Raw genomic sequence first — 20,767 nt, 5'->3', positions numbered from 1 at the left:
TGCCATGACACGCTTGTGGAGGTCAGAAGGTAACTTGGGGAAGCCAGTTATCTCCTTCCACCATGTGAGTCCTGGAGATTGAACTTGGGGTGTCAGACCTGGCAGCAAGTACCCTTATCCACTGAGCCATCTCACAAGTTCAATTATCTTCATATTCTATTTCCCTTTGTGTGCGCACAAATACACATGTGCCTGCGCGCGCATACATACACACACAGACACACAGACACACACACAGACACACACACACACAGACTTGAGTATGAAATGCACATGAAGCAGGCCTCATGGCCTCCTATTTCTTTCTTTCTTTCTCTTTCTTTCTTTCTTTCTTTCTTTCTTTCTTTTTTTTTTTTTTTTGCTTTTTTCGAGACAGGGTTTCTCTGTGGTTTTGGAGCATGTCCTGGCACTAGCTCTTGTAGACCAGGCTGGTCTCAAACTCTCAGAGATCCGCCTGCCTCTGCCTCTGCCTCTGCCTCCCAAGTGCTGGGATTAAAGGCGTGTGCCACCACCGCCTGGCTTGGCCTCCTATTTCTTGCCCTGTTCTGGAGAGGCTATCTATCTATCTATCTATCTATCTATCTATCTATCTATCTATCTATCGGTTTGTCTTTGACCCGAGCCTCCTGCCTCCCCTCCACTTTCCGGCTGGCTTTTCTCTGCAGTGAACTTGTCTTCATTCTTGCTATAAATCCTCACTCTTGTTTCTCATGCTTTCCCTGTAGTCCATGCATCTGGACTACAGCCTGTGAATCTGTCCTGCCTTCTTCTAGCCCTGCTTCAAAGTCGCAATTCCTATGAAAGTGCTCGAACAACTCTTTAGGAGGCTGATGGGGGCTACACCTTCTCTTTGGACAGAGCTGGTCAAATGTATGGAGTATCAAGACGTCGCCAATGGATGTTTGAATGTTCCAACCGAAGAGTAAAATTCCGAGGAAAGAAAACAAAGACAGAAGAGCTAAAATTGCAACAACCCTCATTGAATGGCAGGTGCTGGCTATCGCTCTCCCAGACTTTCTGTATACTGTAGGTAGGTACTGTTTGTTCCTTGCACTATTCGACATCATTTGCATATTTACAAGAATGGAGTCAGTTGGCAGGAGCACACACATGCCTTCTGAACTGGTTTCTCCTTCCTCATCTCAATTGTAACTACCTGAATCAGGTCTCCTCGTCCAGCAAACCCCGGAGACAGCCTCCTCCAAGGCCCCAGTGCAGCCTGTTCCTTCAGCTCACTCTCCACAAAACTGCCAGATGCCCAGGCTTAGCACACAGCCCAGGGCTCTCCATGTTGGGTCCCTGCTCTGCCAGCCCCTAGGGCAGCCAAACTCTAAACCACAGCATTGCACCCTCCCAGCCAAAGCTTCAGCACGGGAGAAATACCTTGCCTTGCTGGGAAGCCACTCCCCTGCCTGCTGCCTTCCTCCTTGGCTACATGGCAACCCCTCACCATCCTTGAGGGCTCAGCTCTGGTTTCAACTCTAGAATCTCCTGATCTCCTTTACATCCCCTTCCCCCTCAACCTTGTTCTGTGCCTGCCTGCAGGGTTTTCTTTGAACAGGAAGTACAGAGCCTCTACTGTGGAAGACCAGGTGGTGAGAGTTGTCACAGGAGGGAGCGAATCAATGGGTGAATGGTGCTGAGTCAGGACAGTCAGGAGACCGCCTGCTGATTTGCATATGCACGCTCTAAAGTGGACCGGTCCTTTGCTCTCTAGCATCTACTGCCTGAGGGTCTTTGCAGAGTCAGGAACCAAACCACCACCTTTAAATCCCAATCCTCCCTGTTGATTTTTTCATTGGGCTTTCTTGGCTGCGAGTGTACACATGTACACATAGGGTTATCTTTTCCAGACTATCACTGCAGGTAAGTGTTGGGAAAGAACAAGGAGGGGTTGGTGGAAGCCATGGTGGCACTGAGAGCTGGAATGAGATGCTCAACTTTCACTCCATGACATGTCAACGGAGCTCATCTGGGGCACAGAGACTAGTGTCCCAAAGGCCATTCTAGCAGCACTGTTCCTTTATGAAATCCTAAGTTCCCGTGTGTGTTATTGACCTCACAGCGCATGGGGTAGAGTTGAAAGTGTGGACAGGTGAGCGCTGTATTTCCTCGATTCCAAGTGAATGCTGCACCAAGGAGCATGAGCTTTCATCTCTGTTTCAGCAACACCTTCACAGCTGCTGAAAACCCAACGGCTGCGACCTGCTAGTCACAACTCTACCCTCTGCTTGGCTCCCTCTTTATCCCTAATCCTCGATGGTGACTTCCTGTGAGTTCTTTACTGTCAATAACCTTGGTGGGCCAAGCCTGCTCAAGACTTGCCATGGTACCCTCTTATTTATGGGCGTTTCACACCACTGAGCACATTGCCCCTCTGACCTGCTCTTTGCCTCCTACCTCCTTTGAACCATACAGTTCGAGGCTCACCCTGGCCAGCAGTGTAAAATAACAGGAAGATCTGGGAAGATCTGGGATAGTCTCTGTCTTTTTTGTAGCTTGCCAAGCTTAGAAATACACAGCCTCTGCTTGACCGCTTAGCTGTCAGATGGACTCGTGTGCACACGGACTTGCATATGCACCAGAGTTTATTATTGCTAACATCACCAATAGGACTGGTGGGGAGGGGTCAGAAGAAAGGCCAGCCGTGCACCTGGCAATCAGACACCCCTTTCTTCTCTGAAGGTCTGGGACTCTAAAGAGTTCCTGAGTCAGGTGTTGGGAGGAAAATGTACCAGTGACAGACTTTGCTGGCTTTTGTTACTTAATCCCACACAGCCCTGAAATATAAGCCCTTCTGGTCCTCATTTTTAGAAACGAGGAAGCAGAAAAGGAAAGAGAAGCAACCTGCCTGGCTTACATAGTTCAAGCGATCTGGACTGGCCTCGAGGGCTGGCCCTGTCTCTGTGATTGAAGTACCACACTGAGCCAAGTATGCAGTGTGTCATTCCAGAGCTTTAACTGAAACCCCATCTTCAGGGAAGAGACTCATGGTGGTTAAGTCTCACTAGCAGGCAATGGAGGGGCTGGGCTCCAAACCTGGGCTGATAGCTTCAAGCTTGGGTTCTGCTGCTCTATGGTAGGCATGTCAGAGCAGTGAGCTGTGTGGCCTTGGATGTAGGCCCCGTGAGGCTGAGGCTGAATCCCACATGCCCAGTCCAAACCTAGAGTCTCTGTGGTGACTAAGGACCCCACAGGCCTCTAGCAGAGGTAGGAGGGCCCTGACAACAGCTAGGTCTGTCAATGGTGCTGGCGACAGCTCCCCTTTGGCAACAGTGGCACGAGTTTCTTTGTTGGCTCTGGACACTTACCCAATGGTGCATCCGGCGTCTGCCTCGATGGTCCAGATGCAGTTGAGATTGTGTTCATAGGGGGCTGGGTACCCAGGCGACAGCACCTGCCCTGACACCTCTCCTCTCACTGTCCCTCCACACTCAGCTGAAAGAAATTACAACAGAACGAGTATCATGGGGTGGCCTGAGCATTCATTCAGCATCACCGAGAGCCTCCCAAGTCCCTGTAGCCCATTCCCGGTGCTTAAGCAGAGCATGCAAAGAGCTCCCGAGGGGAGACTAGGACTCAGAACCAGAAACAAATTCTTAATACTCAATAATAAAAGGCACCCAACCCAATTAAAAACGAGGCAAAAGATATTAGTTGACATGAATCCGAAGAAGATATATGAATGGCCAATATGAACGAGAGGAGATGCTTCCATAATTTATCATTGTTATGGAACTGTCAATCAAAATCACAATCACCCCATCCCCACCAGGACGGCTTTTTGACAGGAAGACAGGTGTTAATAATAAAACAGCGAGTGTAGGCGAGGCTGTGGGGAATTGGAGCCTTCCTATTACTGGTAGAAATGGCCCATGATACAGCCACATTGGAAAGCAAACTGGTAGATAGTTCCTTGAAATTGTTAAACATAAGTCACCATACAACATGTAACTCCTCTCGCAGAAGAAGTGAAAACATAATGTCACATAAAAACCTGGACATAAATAATTTAAGCAGTGCTAGTCCTAGTAGCCAAGAAGTGCAGATAAGCCCAGGGTCCATCAGCTGAAGAAAGGAAATACCAAATGTGGTCTATCCAGCAACAGAAGACTAGGCATCCATAAGAAGGAATGCGGTTCACATACATGCTACAATGTCGATTTGGAAAACGCAATGCCAAGTGAAAGAAAGCAGACACAAAAGACTGAGATATTGTATAATTTCATTTATATAAAATATCCAGAATAAGCAGGACTAGAGAATAGAACGCGTGTTGTGTTTGCCAAGGCTCGGGGGAGTAATGAGTGAATGCTAGTGGGTGGGAGACTTCCTTTTGGAAGGAGAGACTGTTCAAAACTTAGTGGTGATGGTTACAGAGCCACGTGAATGAGCAAAAACAACTGAATTGTGTGTTTTCAATGGGTTAATAAACTTGGAAGTGAATCAGTCCCCAAGGGTGGGACTAGCTGCCTACTCTATGACCAAACTCCTTGGAGTTTCTCAGGGTAGAACAGGAAGGGGCTTGTGTCTGGTCTGCAGTCAAGGGACCCGTGCTAGCTGCCAGGGAGCACACTGCTGACTAGATTCAGTCCTTCTCTAGGCCAGGGCCAGTGCAGGACACACCATTGCTCATTTGCCTATCCTGGCACATGCCTGATCCTAGCAAGTGCTGGTGCCCAGGAGGAAGAGGCCAGCCCCCCCCACCCCCCCCCCCCCCGGTGCAGGAGAGAAACTCAGGGAGGGTTTGGATTCAAATGCACCCCAAAGGAGGAGGCAGAGTTGAACAGCTTATGTGGTGGCAGGGGAGGCAGGGAGGGACAGGAGGAAGAGACTTTACAGTCCGAGAGAAAAGGAGGGGCGTGATGGGGCAGGCTGGGGATGTGCGGTGGTGGGCAGCAAGGCTAGAGAGCTGGGCAAGTGTGGGGTGTTGAAAGACGATGTACACCAGGGTTCTGTGAGGAAGTGCAGTGTGTATACATGGGAAGGAACTCCCTTTTCCAAGGGAGAGGACTGTAGTAGCAGCTCAGAGGGCACAGAGGATTGAGCCTCGGGGCAAGAAAAGCAGTGGAGAAATCTGTGCTCCTCCTCAGTCACTTAACCCAAGAGCTGGTGGCCTCTCCAGCTGCAACATTCTCTGGTCTAAGGCTCTGTCCCTGAATCTCTGAGAGACACTTTCCACATTGTCTCTACTTTGTCTCCAATGCTAGAGTCTTGGCTCGGGCCCTCTCTGTCTCTCAGCTGGCACAGCTGTCGGTCTCCACAGTGCTGTATCTGAGGGACTTCCAAAGAGCAGACTGTGTCATGCGTCTGGTCCTGCCAAGTCTGATGAACTAACTCCACAGCCCAGGCAGCCTCTGCTTGGACCAACAACGTGGAAAGCGCCCTCCCTGTGACAGCTTTGTTAACACCCTCCCCTGTCTAGGTAAACTGTAAACTGGATACCATCTTCCTCTGGGTCCCCAGCAGAGGGTGAAGGAAACAAGCATATAGCAAGTGCATTAAAACAGCGTCTTCTCTCCTGCCATCCCAGGCTCTGGGCTACAGGGACCTTGCCATAGACTGCACGCCTATCGAGCGTGTGGTAGAGCGTAGGGCACACAACACAAGTTTAATAAGTATTTACTGAATGAACAGATGCACGGCCCAGTGAGTGGAAGCTGATGGCTTTCCAGGAAAATTACCGTGTCTGAACCAAGGAAGCATGAGGGAAAAGGAAGAGGTTTAAGGCTGAGCTGTGTAAGAAAGTGAGTGATTGGTTAAGTAAGGAGCTAAAAGCTAGAAAGTTCCAGAGGGGAGACTGAGCTTCACCTATTTACGACACCTGAGCCATCAAGCATCCCTCTGACCCTGAGGCTTCACCTGGGACCATGAAGGCAGGGTTGCGGGAGGTACCCACTTCTGGTAGGAGTGCTCAGAACACTAGACCCTTTGTTCGAGCTTCCCTGTGGGCCACCAGTCGGTGGTGCTGCTGGGGCAGGTGGTTCCAACTTGATTGAAAGACACCAAGGTAAATGAGCCCAGCAGAGAGTGAGTTGATGAGTGACAATCTGAGAGGGAGCAGGGAGCTGGGACGGTGCCGGTGGGGACAGAGGGTGGGTGTTTGGAGACAGAGGCCCTGGGAAAAGCCTCACAGGGACCTAGCGTCATCTTCCTTCTCCATGGGGTCACTTTATTCAGGGGCTGGCAGGAGGGCAGGAGGGCCTGAGTGCACAGTTTGTAGCATCCATTAGCAGCGATTCCTTGAGGTTCTATTCTTCCCCTTCTGGAACTCTGGCTTGCTGTGGGACAATGGCCTGTACCCTGTCACTTGTATTTTAAATAAATGCTATTTGGCCAGTAGCAAGGCAGGAAGCATAGGTGGCGCAACCAGGCAGGGAGTAGAGGTGGGGCGACGAGAATTCTGGGAAGAGGGACTTTTCGGTCTACAGTTGTCACCCAGACACAGAGGAAGCCAGACACAGAGCAAGCAAGATGTGACTGCCTTGACGAAAAAGGTACCAAGCCATGTGGCTAATGCAGACAAGAATTATGGGTTAATATAAGATGTAAGAGTTAATAAGAAGTCTGGGCTAATAGGCCAACCAGTTTATAATTAATGTAGACCTCTGTGTATTTCTTTGGGACTGAATGGCTAAAGGACCAGGTGGGACAGAAACCCCTGTCAACAAAATGGTGCCCAACATGGGGCAACTGCATCCCCATAAAGCCTGAGAGAGTTTGGGAAGTAATTCTAGACAGAAAAGAACAGAAGCATGGCTTCTTGGTAGCATTTTCTCAGGTGGGCTCTGTTTGCTAGAGGCAAATGTGCCTCATTTAAGAGAGGTTTCCTGACTCAGCTTTAGCAGTGAAACTTTGCAGCTCTTTTAAGAGACCCTGCCACCAAACACTTAAATGGTGTTTATGAATAGCCGGCAGCATGTTTCTTGGTGGTGGCAGGGACCTTGAAACGCCATAGAGTTGTGGCAGTAAACATGGCTCTGGTCAATACCTTTGCCATGAGGATAGACTCTCAGAAAGCTAAGGAATGGGGTGAATCCAGCCATCAAAGCCACGGCTTTAATCCTAGCCATATTGCTTAGCAAATTAAAGACTCAAGTAGTCAGAAAAAGAGAGCTATACAGTAAAGATATATTCAGATGGAAAAAAAAACCTCTAAAAGGTTTAGAGTGTGTTTCAAAATATATGTAGGCTTGGGAGAGAAAAGAAAAAGGATAAAGTCCTAAAGAGAAAAAAGAAAAAAGGGAGTAGTAGGGTGTGGTGGCACATACCTTTAATCTCAGCACTTGGGAGGCAGAGGCAGGCAGATCTTTGTGAGTTCAAGGACAGCCAGGTATACAGAGAGTGTGCCAAGACAGCCAAAGATACAAAGAGAAACCTAGTTTCAAAAAGCCAAAAAATTAAAAATAAAATAAAAGAAATAGAGGTTAAAATAAAGCCACATAAAGATGAATACTACACAGAGAGTCTGGATACTGCATGTTATTGTGTTGTCTTTAAATTGTTTGATGATGGAGGAAGGAGCAAAAGCTGCTAAAAGACATTGATTATAAATGTTGCTGGATTAATCCAATATATATATTTTAAAAATACTTTGACTTTAAAATTTAAGCCAAAAGATAATGTTACTTTGGAGAAGAGGTTTTGCTTTTGTTTCCACAGGAAGTGAGGGACTGTGGATTCATTCTGCATTAAGAAAAATCAGGTTTGACCAAAGAAGACCTCTTGAGAAATCTCCAAGAGGAGAAAGGGCCCAGATGTCTGAGTTCTACATCCAGAGCAGTTCAAAGGCTGCTGCCTGAGATGATCAAGCCTCACAGGATACTACAGTCAGGACTTGATCATAATTTTAAATTTTCTTTAGGTCCCCACAAGATTTGCCCCCAATCAGCAGGAAGTAGTCTGAAAAACTACACCCACATTCCCAAAAAATGGATTATGGGTGTTTGCCTTTGTTTAGAATGTTGGTTACAAATTGTTATGGATAATGACCAGTAGAAAAGCTAAACAAAGGAGATTCTATTCAGAATTCTTGTTTAAAAGGGGGAGGGGAAGTGCTGTGGGACAATGGTCTGTACCCTGTCACTTGTATTTTAAATAAACACTGATTGGCCAGTAGCCAGGCAGGAAGTAGAGGCAGGGCAACGAGAATTCTGGGAAGAGGGAAGCTTTAGTCTGCAGTTGTCACCCAGACATAGAGGAAGCCAGACACAGGCAAGCAAGATGTGATTGCCTTGCTGAAAAGGTACCAAGCCACATGGCTATCACAGACAAGAATTATGGGCTAATATATGAAGATATAATATAATATAATGTAATATAATATAATATAATGTAAGAGTTAATAAGAAGTCTGGGCTAATAGGCCAACCAGTTTATAATTAATATAGACCTCATTGTATATCTTTGGGACTGAATGGCTGTTGGACTGGGCAGGACAGCAACCCCTGTCAGCACTGGCTACCATAGTTGGGTTTTGCTCCTTATCAATGGAGGAGACATATGAATATTTAAAGCTGGAGTAGTCCCTTCAACTGACCTCTACCTTCAACATGGCATGTGTAAAACACACACACACACACACACACACACACACACACACACACACACACACACACACAGCCTCACTTCCCTAAATGCAACAGGTCCTGAGGAAAAGCCTCATTGAAGAAGATCTCAATGAGTATCTATAGTAGGATGTACCGAAGTATGATAGTCTTCCTAGCCCCGATTGAGTGAGTTCTCTAAACCCAATGTCACTGACAGGTGAGCTGGCAGGGGGGTCTGACAGGGAATCCTTTCTGCAAAGCAAACAGTTGTCTTATGAGAGCCACAGTCTCTCGTTTATTTTGCTTGCTTTGATTTGCTTGCCTTGTGGTACCACACTGCTGTCTACTTATGCATGTGTCTCTGTGGCTGATCCGAGAGTGCTCGTCTCTGAATTTTAAGCACCTATGTAGGGCCTGGAACGTGAGTGAAAGAAGGGAATTAAAAAGAGGAATGGTTACAGATGGCAAAATCCTCCTGCCATAATCTCAGGGCTGGGGCAATAAAGACAGAAGAATCTGAGGGGCTAACTAGCCTCGCTGAATAGGTCAGCTCCAGGTCCCAGGGAGAGACCCTGCTTCAAACAAACAAAATGGACGATTCTTGAGGAAAAATACTGAGGCTGACCTCTGGTTTTATCATGAGTGCACACACACAAGCATGCCTATCTGCGCATGCATGTACACGCGCGCGCGCACACACACACACACGAAATGGAAGAGACACATCTACAGCCTGTCTTAACCTCAGTAACAAAGAAAGAAGACCCTAAGGGCTTATGGATTGCAACTGTCTACCTTCTGGCTTGAAATCCCGGCTCTTGACCCTGTGTGTGTCATGCAGAGACCCCATTACAATGCAGTTATCCATGGGAATAGGACCAAGCATGGTCACCAAGGCTTCTCACCATGCTGTTTATCTGGTTTGTCCTGCGTGTGCTCAGGCTAGACCATCTGTCTACCCACCTAGCCCTTCTGATGGTGAAATCTTGTCTATTTTTCCGAGTCTCAATCAAATTGTTGCTCCCAATTGCAGAGCCCTCTTATTGTCCAGAGACTCTGGACAGGATGCATGCTTATGACAAGGCTCCATCCGTGTGCCTACCAAAGAGATTTGGTAGAACAGGGGCTTCCCAGTGGCACGGACACCTACTGGCCTATTTCTAGCATGTGTGGTTTGGTAGGCACTCATGATTTCCCCCCAGCAAGTATTTCATTCCCATCAGCTCCACCTGTGTTGCTCAGGGACACTGCGGGTGTTGGGAGCAGGAGGCTTGACTAGAAAGAGCTGGTTTGCGGACAACAGGATGAGTAGGGCAAGGGAAGTGCAGAGGTTAGAGAACCAGAACAATGGTGGTCGCTTATGCTTCAGTTTGGCCTTGGACCACTTTTCCTGGTCTGGCTCAAGTGCAAAGCCTCCAGGAAATGTCTGCCAGTGGCATGCAAGAACCCCAGGCTCAGGAAGATGCACGCTCACCACCACAGTCTTCCTGAGGCTGGAGATCAGATCTAGCTCTTTAGCTTAAGTCTTTCTCCCCGCACCTCCCTGGAAAGGGGAACATGAACTCATTTCACCTCCAGGGAAACTGAGACCTGGAGTGGACTAGAGTCTCATTTGAGTCTCGGTGTTGCAGGAGGCCTGGAGCCACTCCTTCCTTCTAACAGAGACCCCCTCCACTGCTCTGTTGCCTGGGCTGCAATTCTGAGGGCATGACTGGACTCTGCCCCACTGACGAACTGCAAGGCAATGGCAACCCCGTGTGTGGATGGATGGTCCTGCCTGTGCAATGTAGAGTGAGCGTGAGGAAATGCAGGAGGGCGGCTACCAAGCCACAGTGCTCACTAACAGGGCTAACAGGGAAATCCAAGGCTGGCTGATGGCCCCAGGCCCTGGGTACCATTTCTGAGGCCGGAGCTGGAGCTCAGGGAAGGGAAGGGCCAAGAGGTTCCTTGCCAATCAAGAGGCATCCTACCGACACAGGTGGGCAGTGGTCGGTCCCAGGTCCTGCGTTCCCCACTTAGACACATCAGCTCCTCACTGCCCCGCAGTGTGTAGCCAGGGTCACAGTTGAAGGTCACAGAGCTCCCGGCAAAATGACCTCCATCGTGAACCTTGTAGCCAAACTGTGGGGTCCCTGGGTCTTCACATCGGATGAGTTCAAAACCTGGGGAAGACGAAAGAGAAAGAGTGAGCAGAGTTCGTGGTGACAGAGCCACGGTCCCCTCCCCTCCCGCTGGTACCCTGAGGTGCTCTGGTCACTGCCCCTGGTGTGCCAGCTTCAGGCTCATGACCCAGCCCTATATCCATTCTCTGTGGAGGGAGCATGTCTCTGCGGCTTTAAGAAAATGAGTTCAGAATTTAATGGCATGCATACTTGGGGCTGGATTTTCTATTTCTTGGGTTGAGCCTGTAGCATTTTGGGAGTGGGATCTGTGGCTTCCATTTTGATCCCTGGACCGCTGTGGGAAGGCAGGGAACATCACCATGCAAGCAGCTGTGTTGAAAGGGCTGGAGAAGGCGCTCCCATGAGCTCCCACTCCACTCCGTGGGACTCCAAAGACCTTGCCTCTCATTTGTTATTCATAGGGGTCTCACAGGTGGGTGTAATTATTGGCACTCTACAATCGAGAGCATTGACTTGGGAAGGTTAACTAAATTGCTTGAAATTCGCACCATTTTCAGTTAATAGAAATGGAATTCAAATGTGAGTCTATTTAATCCCGTTACATGGAGCCACTTCTGAAAGAGGCAAAGATCCCTGCGTGAGACATCTCAGCACCCAGGCAAGGGAAATCCTGAGGGCTACCGGAGTCACTACAACACACATTCGCCCATCTCAAGCAGTGAACAGCCTACTGTCTTTTGCACTCACATAACTGTGAAATTACTGTCACAGTTGTAGAATATTGTCCCCCTTATTCTCTCAGCCAGTTTCCCCTCTGTCTCTATGCATTAGCTCTATGAAGTCCTTAAAATGTATGTCTGATTTCTTTTGCTCAGGGTACTGCTTTATAGCGTCATATATGTTAAAGCATGAATCATTTCTTCCTTTTGATTACCAAATAATACTCCACTGTATGGACATACCACATTTTCTAGATTCAAACCACATCAGTTACCAATCACCCACAGGATTTAAAAGGCATATACAAGCATGCATTTGTGTGTGTGTGTGTGAGCACATGTGCGTGCATGTGCATGTCTACTGTCAGACCCAATAAAGACTTACTAGAGAACTGAAGTTCAAAGCCTTTGCTGGTGTTTTCGGCATCTGTGATGAAGTCGAGCCACAGGCTGCTGGATGTGCTGTTCAAAGTCACCCCCAACATCTCAGAGCGGCTGAAGACCCCCAGCAAACGGGCGGAGTTGTTAGTGCCATCATAGACCTGGATACCAGAAACCCCAACCGAATGATGTCAGAGTTGCCTATTTCAAACAAGGTCCGCTCACCCTGCAGCCCACATTCCCACGTATGGCATCAATAACAGCTGTTAGAGAGGCAGTTGGCCAGCAGGTGCTCAGAAGGTGGCAAAGTGAAGCCAGCCGCCGAGCTGGTCGGTGCCCGTCCCCACGCTGATAGCGCTGTGCCCAGCATGTCTCTAGGCTTTGGGAATCAGTTGCTACTCTAACAGCCCCGTGCAATCTGCTTTTTTCCTCAGTGCTCATATGCTAGCGGCTCACGCTTCGGCAGCCTTGGGAGGCCAGGCTGGGGTGGCTTGATTCCCCAAGCCATCTGTTTCTATAGACAGAGAGGCTGAAAACACACGGCATGTGTGTAACACCTAACACACATTCCTGTCCTTCCAGTAGATGATACAGGCATTGTTCTGTCTGCCTGTGGCCAGGGCCTGCCTTGACTGTTCTACTGGACACGATCCCCAGGGCACGAGCAGGATGTAGTTATGGTGACCTGCCTTCCCCCAGGCCAAGCCTCTGCCCCTTCCTGGTATAGTGATGGCTCCAGCCTAGGGCCTGCTGGGTTTGTCAGTGGGGGAATAGTGCTGGCATCTGGCTTCCCTCATTCCCATCTGTCCCCTGAACTTCTGGGGACCAGCAAAGGCAGCGATCATTAGAATAATGAACTGGCTCCTTAGGTCTCGAGGTGGCTGCTCCTTTCTAGATAGTGGTACAAATAACAACAGAAGCTGTGATGGGCTGAGAGGCCCCCTGGCACTTTGGTAAATATCAAAGACGGGATCTATGGGTGGGAGATGGATGTCTGTGCGTGCACACAACATGGTGCCAGCTGCCAGCAAATTGAACCAATATTTCCACCCTTCCGTCCTGGAAGCCAAGTCGTCCTCCCAGCTAGCAGTGCTGTGTGGGACAGAATTCTGCTAAAGCCCCGGGAGCCCAATCCCTTTCTGGACTCTATGAAAAGAATCCTGGGGCTCCATTCTGAGATGACACCTCTTCAAAGAGCTGAGCCCACTGCGGCGTCCAAATTGTTATAAAAACATTCCTTGAAAAGGTGTCTGTGCGCGTCCGTGTCCCTGCACGGGCACAAGACCATGGTGTGGGCGCTGTGGCCAGAGGATGGTCTTGGGTGTTCCTCCTGCCTTCTGTCTATCAGAGGCAGGGTTTCTTGTTTACTCAGGTTCACTCTCATCTGCCACCGTATGCGCCAGGCTGGCTGGCATGAGAGCTTCCAGAATTCTCCCGTCACCGCATCCAGTCTTACGGTAAGGGCTCTGGGACTGTAGATCTCACACGATCACACCCAGCTTTTAAATGGTTCGGAGGATTCGAACTTGGATCTTCATGGTTGCACAACAAACTCTACCCTCTGAGCTATCTCCAAAGCCATAAAAACATTTTAAAAAATCCCATAAAAACATCTGTACATCATGACAAGAAATCAGACATCCCGTGCTTCTTAGCCGAGAACAGACAACTATGGATCTGGATGTGGCATCCACCCAGTAATATCAAATCGGGTCAATGAGGATTTTTTTTTTAAATCAAATTTCTACCTAACAGGGAAAACCAAGGCCAGAAGTTCAGATGAAATGATGACCCAGGCAGACTGAAATCAGAATCTAGAAAATGCCCAAGAACAAATGAATGCACGCCTCAACACATAAACTAGACGAGAAAAAGGAAAGGAGACAGAGAAAGGTGCAGGCTAACACGCCGTCGTTGACGGCAAATCCAGCATGCTGATTTTATTTGGAGCCTGGCTTAAATAAACTGTAAATCCAAAAATATACGGTGACATTTATGAGACAATTTGGAGATCTCAACATTGCCCGGATGCTGTATGGTGGCATTAAGAAATTATTGTTAATTAATAACTACAACGGGTATGGGGTTTTTCCTCCTTAAACTCAAAGGATAATTTGTTCTAATCCATTAAAGACCAAAAGGTTATTTGTATCATTAGGATAAAATATTCATGGCAGAAAAAATGCATAAAACAGAAAAACACAAAGGAAAGAAAACAGCCTCTGAACCTGTTATGTTCCCTTGGAGATCATTCCAGGCTTGTGTGTTCTATGCAGTGTATACTTGTGTGTATTCTGTGTGTGTGTGTGTGTGTGTGTGTGTGTCTGCATGCGTGCACATGTAAAAAGGAGGGGCTGGGAAGATGGTTCTGATGGTAAAACGCTTGCTGCTCAAGCATGAGGACTTGGGTTTGCATCCCCTGAGCCCACGCTAAAGAGCCAGGTTTTAACCCTGAGAGCTACGATTCAGGTGTGAGTTACCAAGCCAGGCTTCAAAGAACTCTCCCCACCACCGACTTTAAAGCCACCTCTCCCACATATGTAATTCTGTATTCGTTCATAAACTCAAATTTGCCTGTGAGTTTTCTCTTCTATCGCTCTAGTCTGTCATTCTTGCGCTCTGCCCACACTGATTTAGTTAACGTGGTGGCGGCATGTGCCTGTAACCCCAGCACTGGGGAGACAGACAGGACCCCCTGGTTTCTCTGGCTAACCAGTCTAAACTGGTGAGCTCCGGGATCAGTGAGAGATGAAGTGATTGAGACAGGCACCTGGCATCGATTGACCTCTGGTCTCCATATACAGGCGCACACATTTGAATACGTACAGACACACCAACAAGATCCAACTATAGACACATAATCAGCTCTCCCACTTAATACAGTGCATATCATTTTCAAGTTTTGAAACAGTTTCCACAACAACATTAAATAGCTGAAGGGGCTGTTGGGATGCTCAGCACAAAATTAACACAATCTACAGCATGATTATTTACTTACCAGCATTCAGAATACATGCGGAGGCAGGTACACTTGGCAAACACCATAAATAAGAAAGCCACTGTTTTCCTCCAATATTTTGCCCTAAATCCATTTAGAATTTATTTTACATATGATTCAAGAGTCTACCCTTCCCCGGTCCATTAGTTATGCAAAAAACAAAACAACAACAACAACAAAAAAAACCTTGCTGTGAGGGAGAGCGGTTGTTCGTTTTTGTTTTTCAGACGTGGTTTCACACTGTATCTCTGGCTGCCTAGAACTTGCTATGTAGAGCAGACTGGCCTTAAACGCACAGAGATTCACCTGCTTCTGTCTTCTGAGTGTTGGGATTAAATGTGTGTGTCACCATCCCAGGCTTCAAAAGCCTTTTCGTAAATATCCCATCTACCACCAATTTTAAATCTGCCTCTATCGTGAGTATAATTCCAGTATGAACCCATGAGTCAGGATTTGCAGGGTCAATTCCTTGGTAGACAGGAAATGGGAACATCTCCCTGAGACATCCGAGACAACTTACAGACGTCTGGCTCACCTCCCTCTAAGCGCAGAACTTTCCGAACAGGATGATATACATGACCAGCATTTCTGTGGACATTCCTGCATGTCTGCTTGCAAAGGTGGGCTTCAGCTCCTCCAGGACAAAGAAGCTGCCTGCAGGGCAGTCCCCACCTTCCCTCCTGTCAGATGTCACCAGGCTGCTCTCCAAAGTGAGATGCTGCTCAGCCTTACACTAGCCGCACCCAGCAGTGTTCCTGGCTTCATAGACATGCCAACGCAGTTGGGCTCTTTTCCAGTTTGATGGATGTGGAACAGGCATTTCCATTCAACTTTCCCAGATCACCACTGGGACTGGGCGGGGGTGACTATATGCTGACCACCAATTTTACCACCCTCTTGTGAACTTCCGGTTCATATTCTCTGTGGGCATTTCCCCCACACATATTACAGTTAGTTCTGTCTTCTTTTGAAACCAAATTTTATAATTTTCTTGTAAAGATTATTCGCATGTTGGGGGGGGCGTATTTCCAGTTTTTGCCTCAATAACAAATGAGAATTTTATTTTCCTGATTACATGTTTTAATTGGTTACAGAAACACCAGCTGCTTTGTTGAGCTGTCTTATTGGTTCTGATAGCTTATTAGTTGAATCATTTGTGTCTTCTAAATAAACGAGACCATTTTCTAGTCTCTTTTCTGATTTTTATAGCTTCCTTTGTTGTGTCTGGGTCTAACTGTAATGGCTTGGATCAGCAGCACAATGCTGAGAATGGTTAGCAATGGAATGGCATGGTCACCGGCCTTGTTGCTCAGCTGCCTGGAAACCTGCTGAAAATTTCCCATTAAACCTAATGTTTATTGTGGTGTGTAGAAGGGCTTTTCTGCTGTCCTGATGAGAAGGTTCCACTCGCAGTTTGTGTTTTTAGAATCTTTTGAGAATCCTGACTGGAGATCGACTTACAAGGCAGAATGTTTGGGGATGTAGCAACAGGACTCTTTCCTTCCTTCCTTCCTTCCTTTCTTCCTTTCTCTCTCCCTTTCTCTTTCTCCCTCTCTCCCTCCTTCCCTCTTTCCCTCCTCCCCCTCTCTCTCTTATTCCTTTCCCCTCCCTCCCTCCCTCCCTCCCTCCCTCCCTCCCTCCCTCCCTCCCTCCCCCCTTCTCTCCCTCCCTCCTTTCTAACTTATTCTTAGGATATTCACTGAAGCACAACAAATTCTCAGTGTTTAAAGAGTTTTGACCTAGACAATGGCAATCTCACGCAGGCAACCTAAACAATAACATCGCGAGGTTTTCTATTGGGTAGACACAGCCTCAGTCTTGGATCCTGCCTGTTTTGCTATCTTTGTATTGGCATGCTGCTGGATTCAATCCTATATTGTTCAGGGGTTTTTAATTTGATAACCATAAGTAAGATTGGCCTAATAGGTCCGTGCTTGTTTTTATTTTTTTAATTTGTAGTTTTTACACTATAAATTATAATTGACAAGTTATATCGGTGCGGAATATGCAGTGATGCTATGATTTAAGAAGAGTGTAAAGTTAAATGAAGCTAATTAACATATTCATCACCTCAAACTGCCCACCCCCTCCCCTTTCTGACAGACACTCTCCCTGCATCTGGAGCCCACTGACTTGGCTAGGCGGCCTGTGTAGTGAACGCCAGGGTCTCCCTATTTCTGCCTTCCTGTACGGGACTGCAGACATGCACCGGTGAGATGCGTCTGTCTTTCAGGTGGCTTCTGGGGATTCGAACTCAGGGCCTGCTTGTGTGGCAGGCCCTTTGCTGAACAGACAGCCTCTCCAGTCCCATTTGTCATTCTTCACTGTGTGATTTTGAAATGTGCAGTCTGCTACCTGTACTCTATCCATCCCTTCAAGTAATGGATCCCAAAGACAAAGCCCTAGGCGTCTGCCCAGGAAGGGCTCTGCACCTTTCGACCACCACCTGCCTCCCCACTGCCCCTCCCCCAGCTTCTGGGGACCACCATTTCTTTCTTTAACACCATGCCATTTATAAACATGAATGGGAGGTGGATCTTTATCTTTCTGTTCCTGGAGCACCTTGATTACTGCAGGAATTATCTGTACCTGGGCCAGGACTGGGGCTTTGGCAGGTGATACAGGGGTTTTCAATTTGCAACAATGGTGTCTTGTTTATTTGGGTTTTCACTTTCTAATAGTAGTGTTTTAAAAAAATATTTTAATTATGCTATGTGCACGCCTTTAATCCCAGCATTTGGAAGGCTAGCTCCAGAACAGGCTCCAAAGCTTCAGAGAAACTCTGTCTCAAAAAACAAAAAAATTAATTATGCAGTTATGTGTGTCTTTATGTGGGTATGTGCCTGTGGGTACAGTGCCAGCAGAGGCCAGAAGGGGGCATTAGATCTCTTGGAGCTGAAGTTACAAGCAGTATTGAGCTGTGAGTGGTGTGCTGGGAGCTGAATGTGGGTCTTTTGGATGATCAGCAGAACTCAACTCTGAGCCGTCTCTCCAGCCCCGAATATGATCATTTTATAATTATATATATAATTTTATAGCTGTTCCTATTTCCCTATCGCCGTAGTCTGGATCACGTCTACATTTACATCCCTTTTAACCCCAGTATTACACGCCTGCTACTTCTTCCTTTGATCAGACCTGTCAGGTTCATGAGTCGCTTTTGTAAAGAAAAGTTGATTTTCCTTATAATGCTACTGCTAGTTAGTTTTTCCCCTAGGAACGTCCTCATTTGATTGATTGATTGAGACAGGATCTCATTATATAGCTCAGGGTGCCCTGGAACTCACTGGGTAGCTGAGGCTGTCCTTGAATTCATTCTTCCCGCTCAATTCCCAGGTACTGGAATTACAAACTGGAATCACCATGCCCGGTTTCTACCCATCTTTTGTAACAGTCTTTTCCAGTCTGGGTGTACATATGCCTGCCATCCCAGCATGTGGGAGAGCTCGGGGGCTACACCTAGAGACTCCCCAACACGAGCAAGCAGACAAGCAGGTGTCTTTCTTCTCCTCTCTTTGGCTTATTATGTCATATTATTCAAGTCAGCAAGCCCTTATTTACTTTTCACGTGGGTGATAAGCCAGAACATCACAGAGGTATATTAGAATTTTCCAAGGAAACCCCCACAAAGACTAACTTACATATATTTACATCCCTAGTAGCCATGTTATTTGGCATATCAAGTTTTATTGTGGACTGGTTGAACATTTCATTAATACGAAAGAATCCTCTTCTTCATTTCCTTTTGAGATGTGGAGACGTTCTCAAGAGCGTCCTGTAATGAGCTGATTTCATTTTTTCTGTGTTACCACCTCCCTCCATTGTCTCCATTCGGTGTTTTAATTGGATGATCATGTTTTTCATCTCCATCCAATCTTTCCTCATCGGAGTTAGCTCTGTTTTCATTATTGCCTATTTTGTGCCATAAATACAATATTCTCTCATCTCCTGCAAAGAATACCAATTAGGAGCTTTAAAAGCATGCTTCTGTTCTTTGTGGCAAACAGAGGGGCAATTAGCTCTGATCCCTCAGACAGGTCCCCTTCTCATCTGCTGAATATTCACACATATCTGGTTAATTTCCTTGTTGGCCCATCATTGCAGAGGGAAAATGGAAATGGAGAATATAAACACCCCTACATTCTAAGCGGGAGCAAAGGAGCTTTGTCCAAAGGTGCCCCAGCATGCAGAACTATTTCCAGAACAGGGGTGTTGGGGATGGTGGTAGACCCTTCTCTACTGAGCCTGACAACTCTTGATGATCTTTCCCTGGAGTGTCAACAAAAGCCAGAATGACATGTCGGGATAGAAAGGGCTCCGACGTCCCTCAAACCTGATACTCATATTGGAGGTGAGGAGGAGTGAGATCTTGTCCCCGACAATGGCCTTACTGTCTGATGACAATACCCATCTGCACGGATGCTATTTACAAAGGTCTTACTCTGAATGGATGCTCCTATTTGAAACGTATATCTATGTAGGTGTGGTAGATGTATATGGGTGTTGGTGCCTGAGGTGTACACGTGTGTATAGGCCACAGGTCAGTCTTGGGCATTGTGCTAGGCACCTTGCTCTCTGGTATAATTCTCTTTGGGTCATGTAGCTCACTGGCGAGGCTAAGATGGCTGACCAGAGAGCCCCAGGATCCCCTTGCTTCCACTCCTCTGGTGATGGTTTCACAAGCCTGTGTCCCCATTCCTAGCTTTTTGCATGGGTATTGGGGGTAAAACTCGTGTCTTCATGCTTGTGTGGGAGTACTATATCCACTTAGCTATCTCCTCAGTCCTTCCTTGGATCTGTGATACTTAATTCACAAGCCTGGAATCCTCGCGGGATGTCCTCACCATGTTACAATAAAGCAAGGAAGCTGTCTTCAGAAGCAGTACCACATTCCTGCGCTCACCGCCTCTAGGCCTCTAGAACTGAGAACTGGATAAAAATATATTTTTATATCCATTAAAGAATTCTTTTAAGTTGTATATGAAAGGCACCCTCGCCTGATTTCCAGGGCTAAGACTATCTTTCTTCAATTGCCTTTAGCTATCCTGGTGGGAACCTGTGCAGGCTGTAGTATGTGCATGGGTTTCCTCTGATATCTTGATCTGGGAGTTCTCTTTCTGTATGACTGCATTTTGTGGGCCCTCCTCTCTTGCTCATGTCAGGGTGGCAGGTGGATCAGCTGCAGGGACCATATCAAAAAGAGTGAGGTGGCAACAGGAAACAAGCCAGAACATGTGGACTAATCTAAACTTTGGGGAACTTTTATTTTTTAGGGTAATGACCAGATCGGAAGTCATATATGCAGGAGAACATGCCAGGCCATAAACACAAGCCCTCAGGTTTGGAGGATCGGTCAGTTGCATGAAACAGATCAATACCATCTTGGGAGAAGATACCCAGGTCTGTTCAGGTGTGTACCAGTTAACTTTGGAGGCACAGGTAAGGGACATAACTGCAGACGAGCCAGCTGCATTGAGGCAAGGGACAGAGGTTGTTGAGGGCAGCTCTCACGCTCTGGGCTCCTGCATAGCTAGCTGTGTGGAGGTCTGGCACCCCTGTTGGCTGTGGTTGCAAGGCAGTTCCAAATCCCACTTGGGAAGCTAGGACTGACTGTTGGGGTCCTAAAACAGTTTTGTTATCTGTCCTTATCCTGAGTTCTTTCTAAGAGGTTAAAGAATCCTGGGGAGAAGAGCTAGGGCAGGAAAGGAACAAACAATGCCATCCCAATCTCCTGGGGACCTTGGCTTCCCTCATTCAGAAGCTTTCTCTAGAGCAGTGGCTCTCAACCTTCCTAGTGCTGTGACCCCTCAGTACAGTTCCTTAGGCTGTGGTGACCCCAACTAAAAAATTATTTTCATTGCTACTTAGTAACTGTAGTTTTGCTACTTTTATGAATTGCAATGTAAATATTTGATATGCAGGATATCTCCACAGGTTGAGAACCAGTGCTCTAGACGGTTCAGTGATTTCAGGTGTGTGTGTGTGTGTGTGTGTGTG

The 20,767-nt window shown here is 47.3% G+C and overlaps 1 protein-coding gene across 5 annotated transcripts in view; it reads right to left on the bottom strand.

The window, feature by feature from the left end:
* The window catches only part of Csmd2 (CUB and Sushi multiple domains 2), a 547,650-nt gene that overhangs the window by 134,247 nt on the left and 392,636 nt on the right, over nt 1-20,767 (bottom strand). For all 5 annotated transcript variants that reach the window (XM_075945152.1, XM_075945154.1, XM_075945155.1 and 2 more), the window contains 3 exons: nt 11,777-11,933; nt 10,520-10,711; nt 3,312-3,438 (listed from right to left, as the gene is read on the bottom strand). In XM_075945152.1, coding sequence (XP_075801267.1) covers nt 3,312-3,438; nt 10,520-10,711; nt 11,777-11,933 — 476 coding nt within the window. The remainder of the gene's footprint in view (nt 1-3,311; nt 3,439-10,519; nt 10,712-11,776; nt 11,934-20,767) is intronic.

The sequence above is a fragment of the Microtus pennsylvanicus genome, chromosome 13 (genome assembly GCF_037038515.1).
Source record: "Microtus pennsylvanicus isolate mMicPen1 chromosome 13, mMicPen1.hap1, whole genome shotgun sequence".
Classification (NCBI taxonomy): domain Eukaryota; kingdom Metazoa; phylum Chordata; class Mammalia; order Rodentia; family Cricetidae; genus Microtus; species Microtus pennsylvanicus.
Note: the sequence above shows the minus strand (reverse complement) of the source record. Positions and strands in the feature narration are given on the sequence as shown.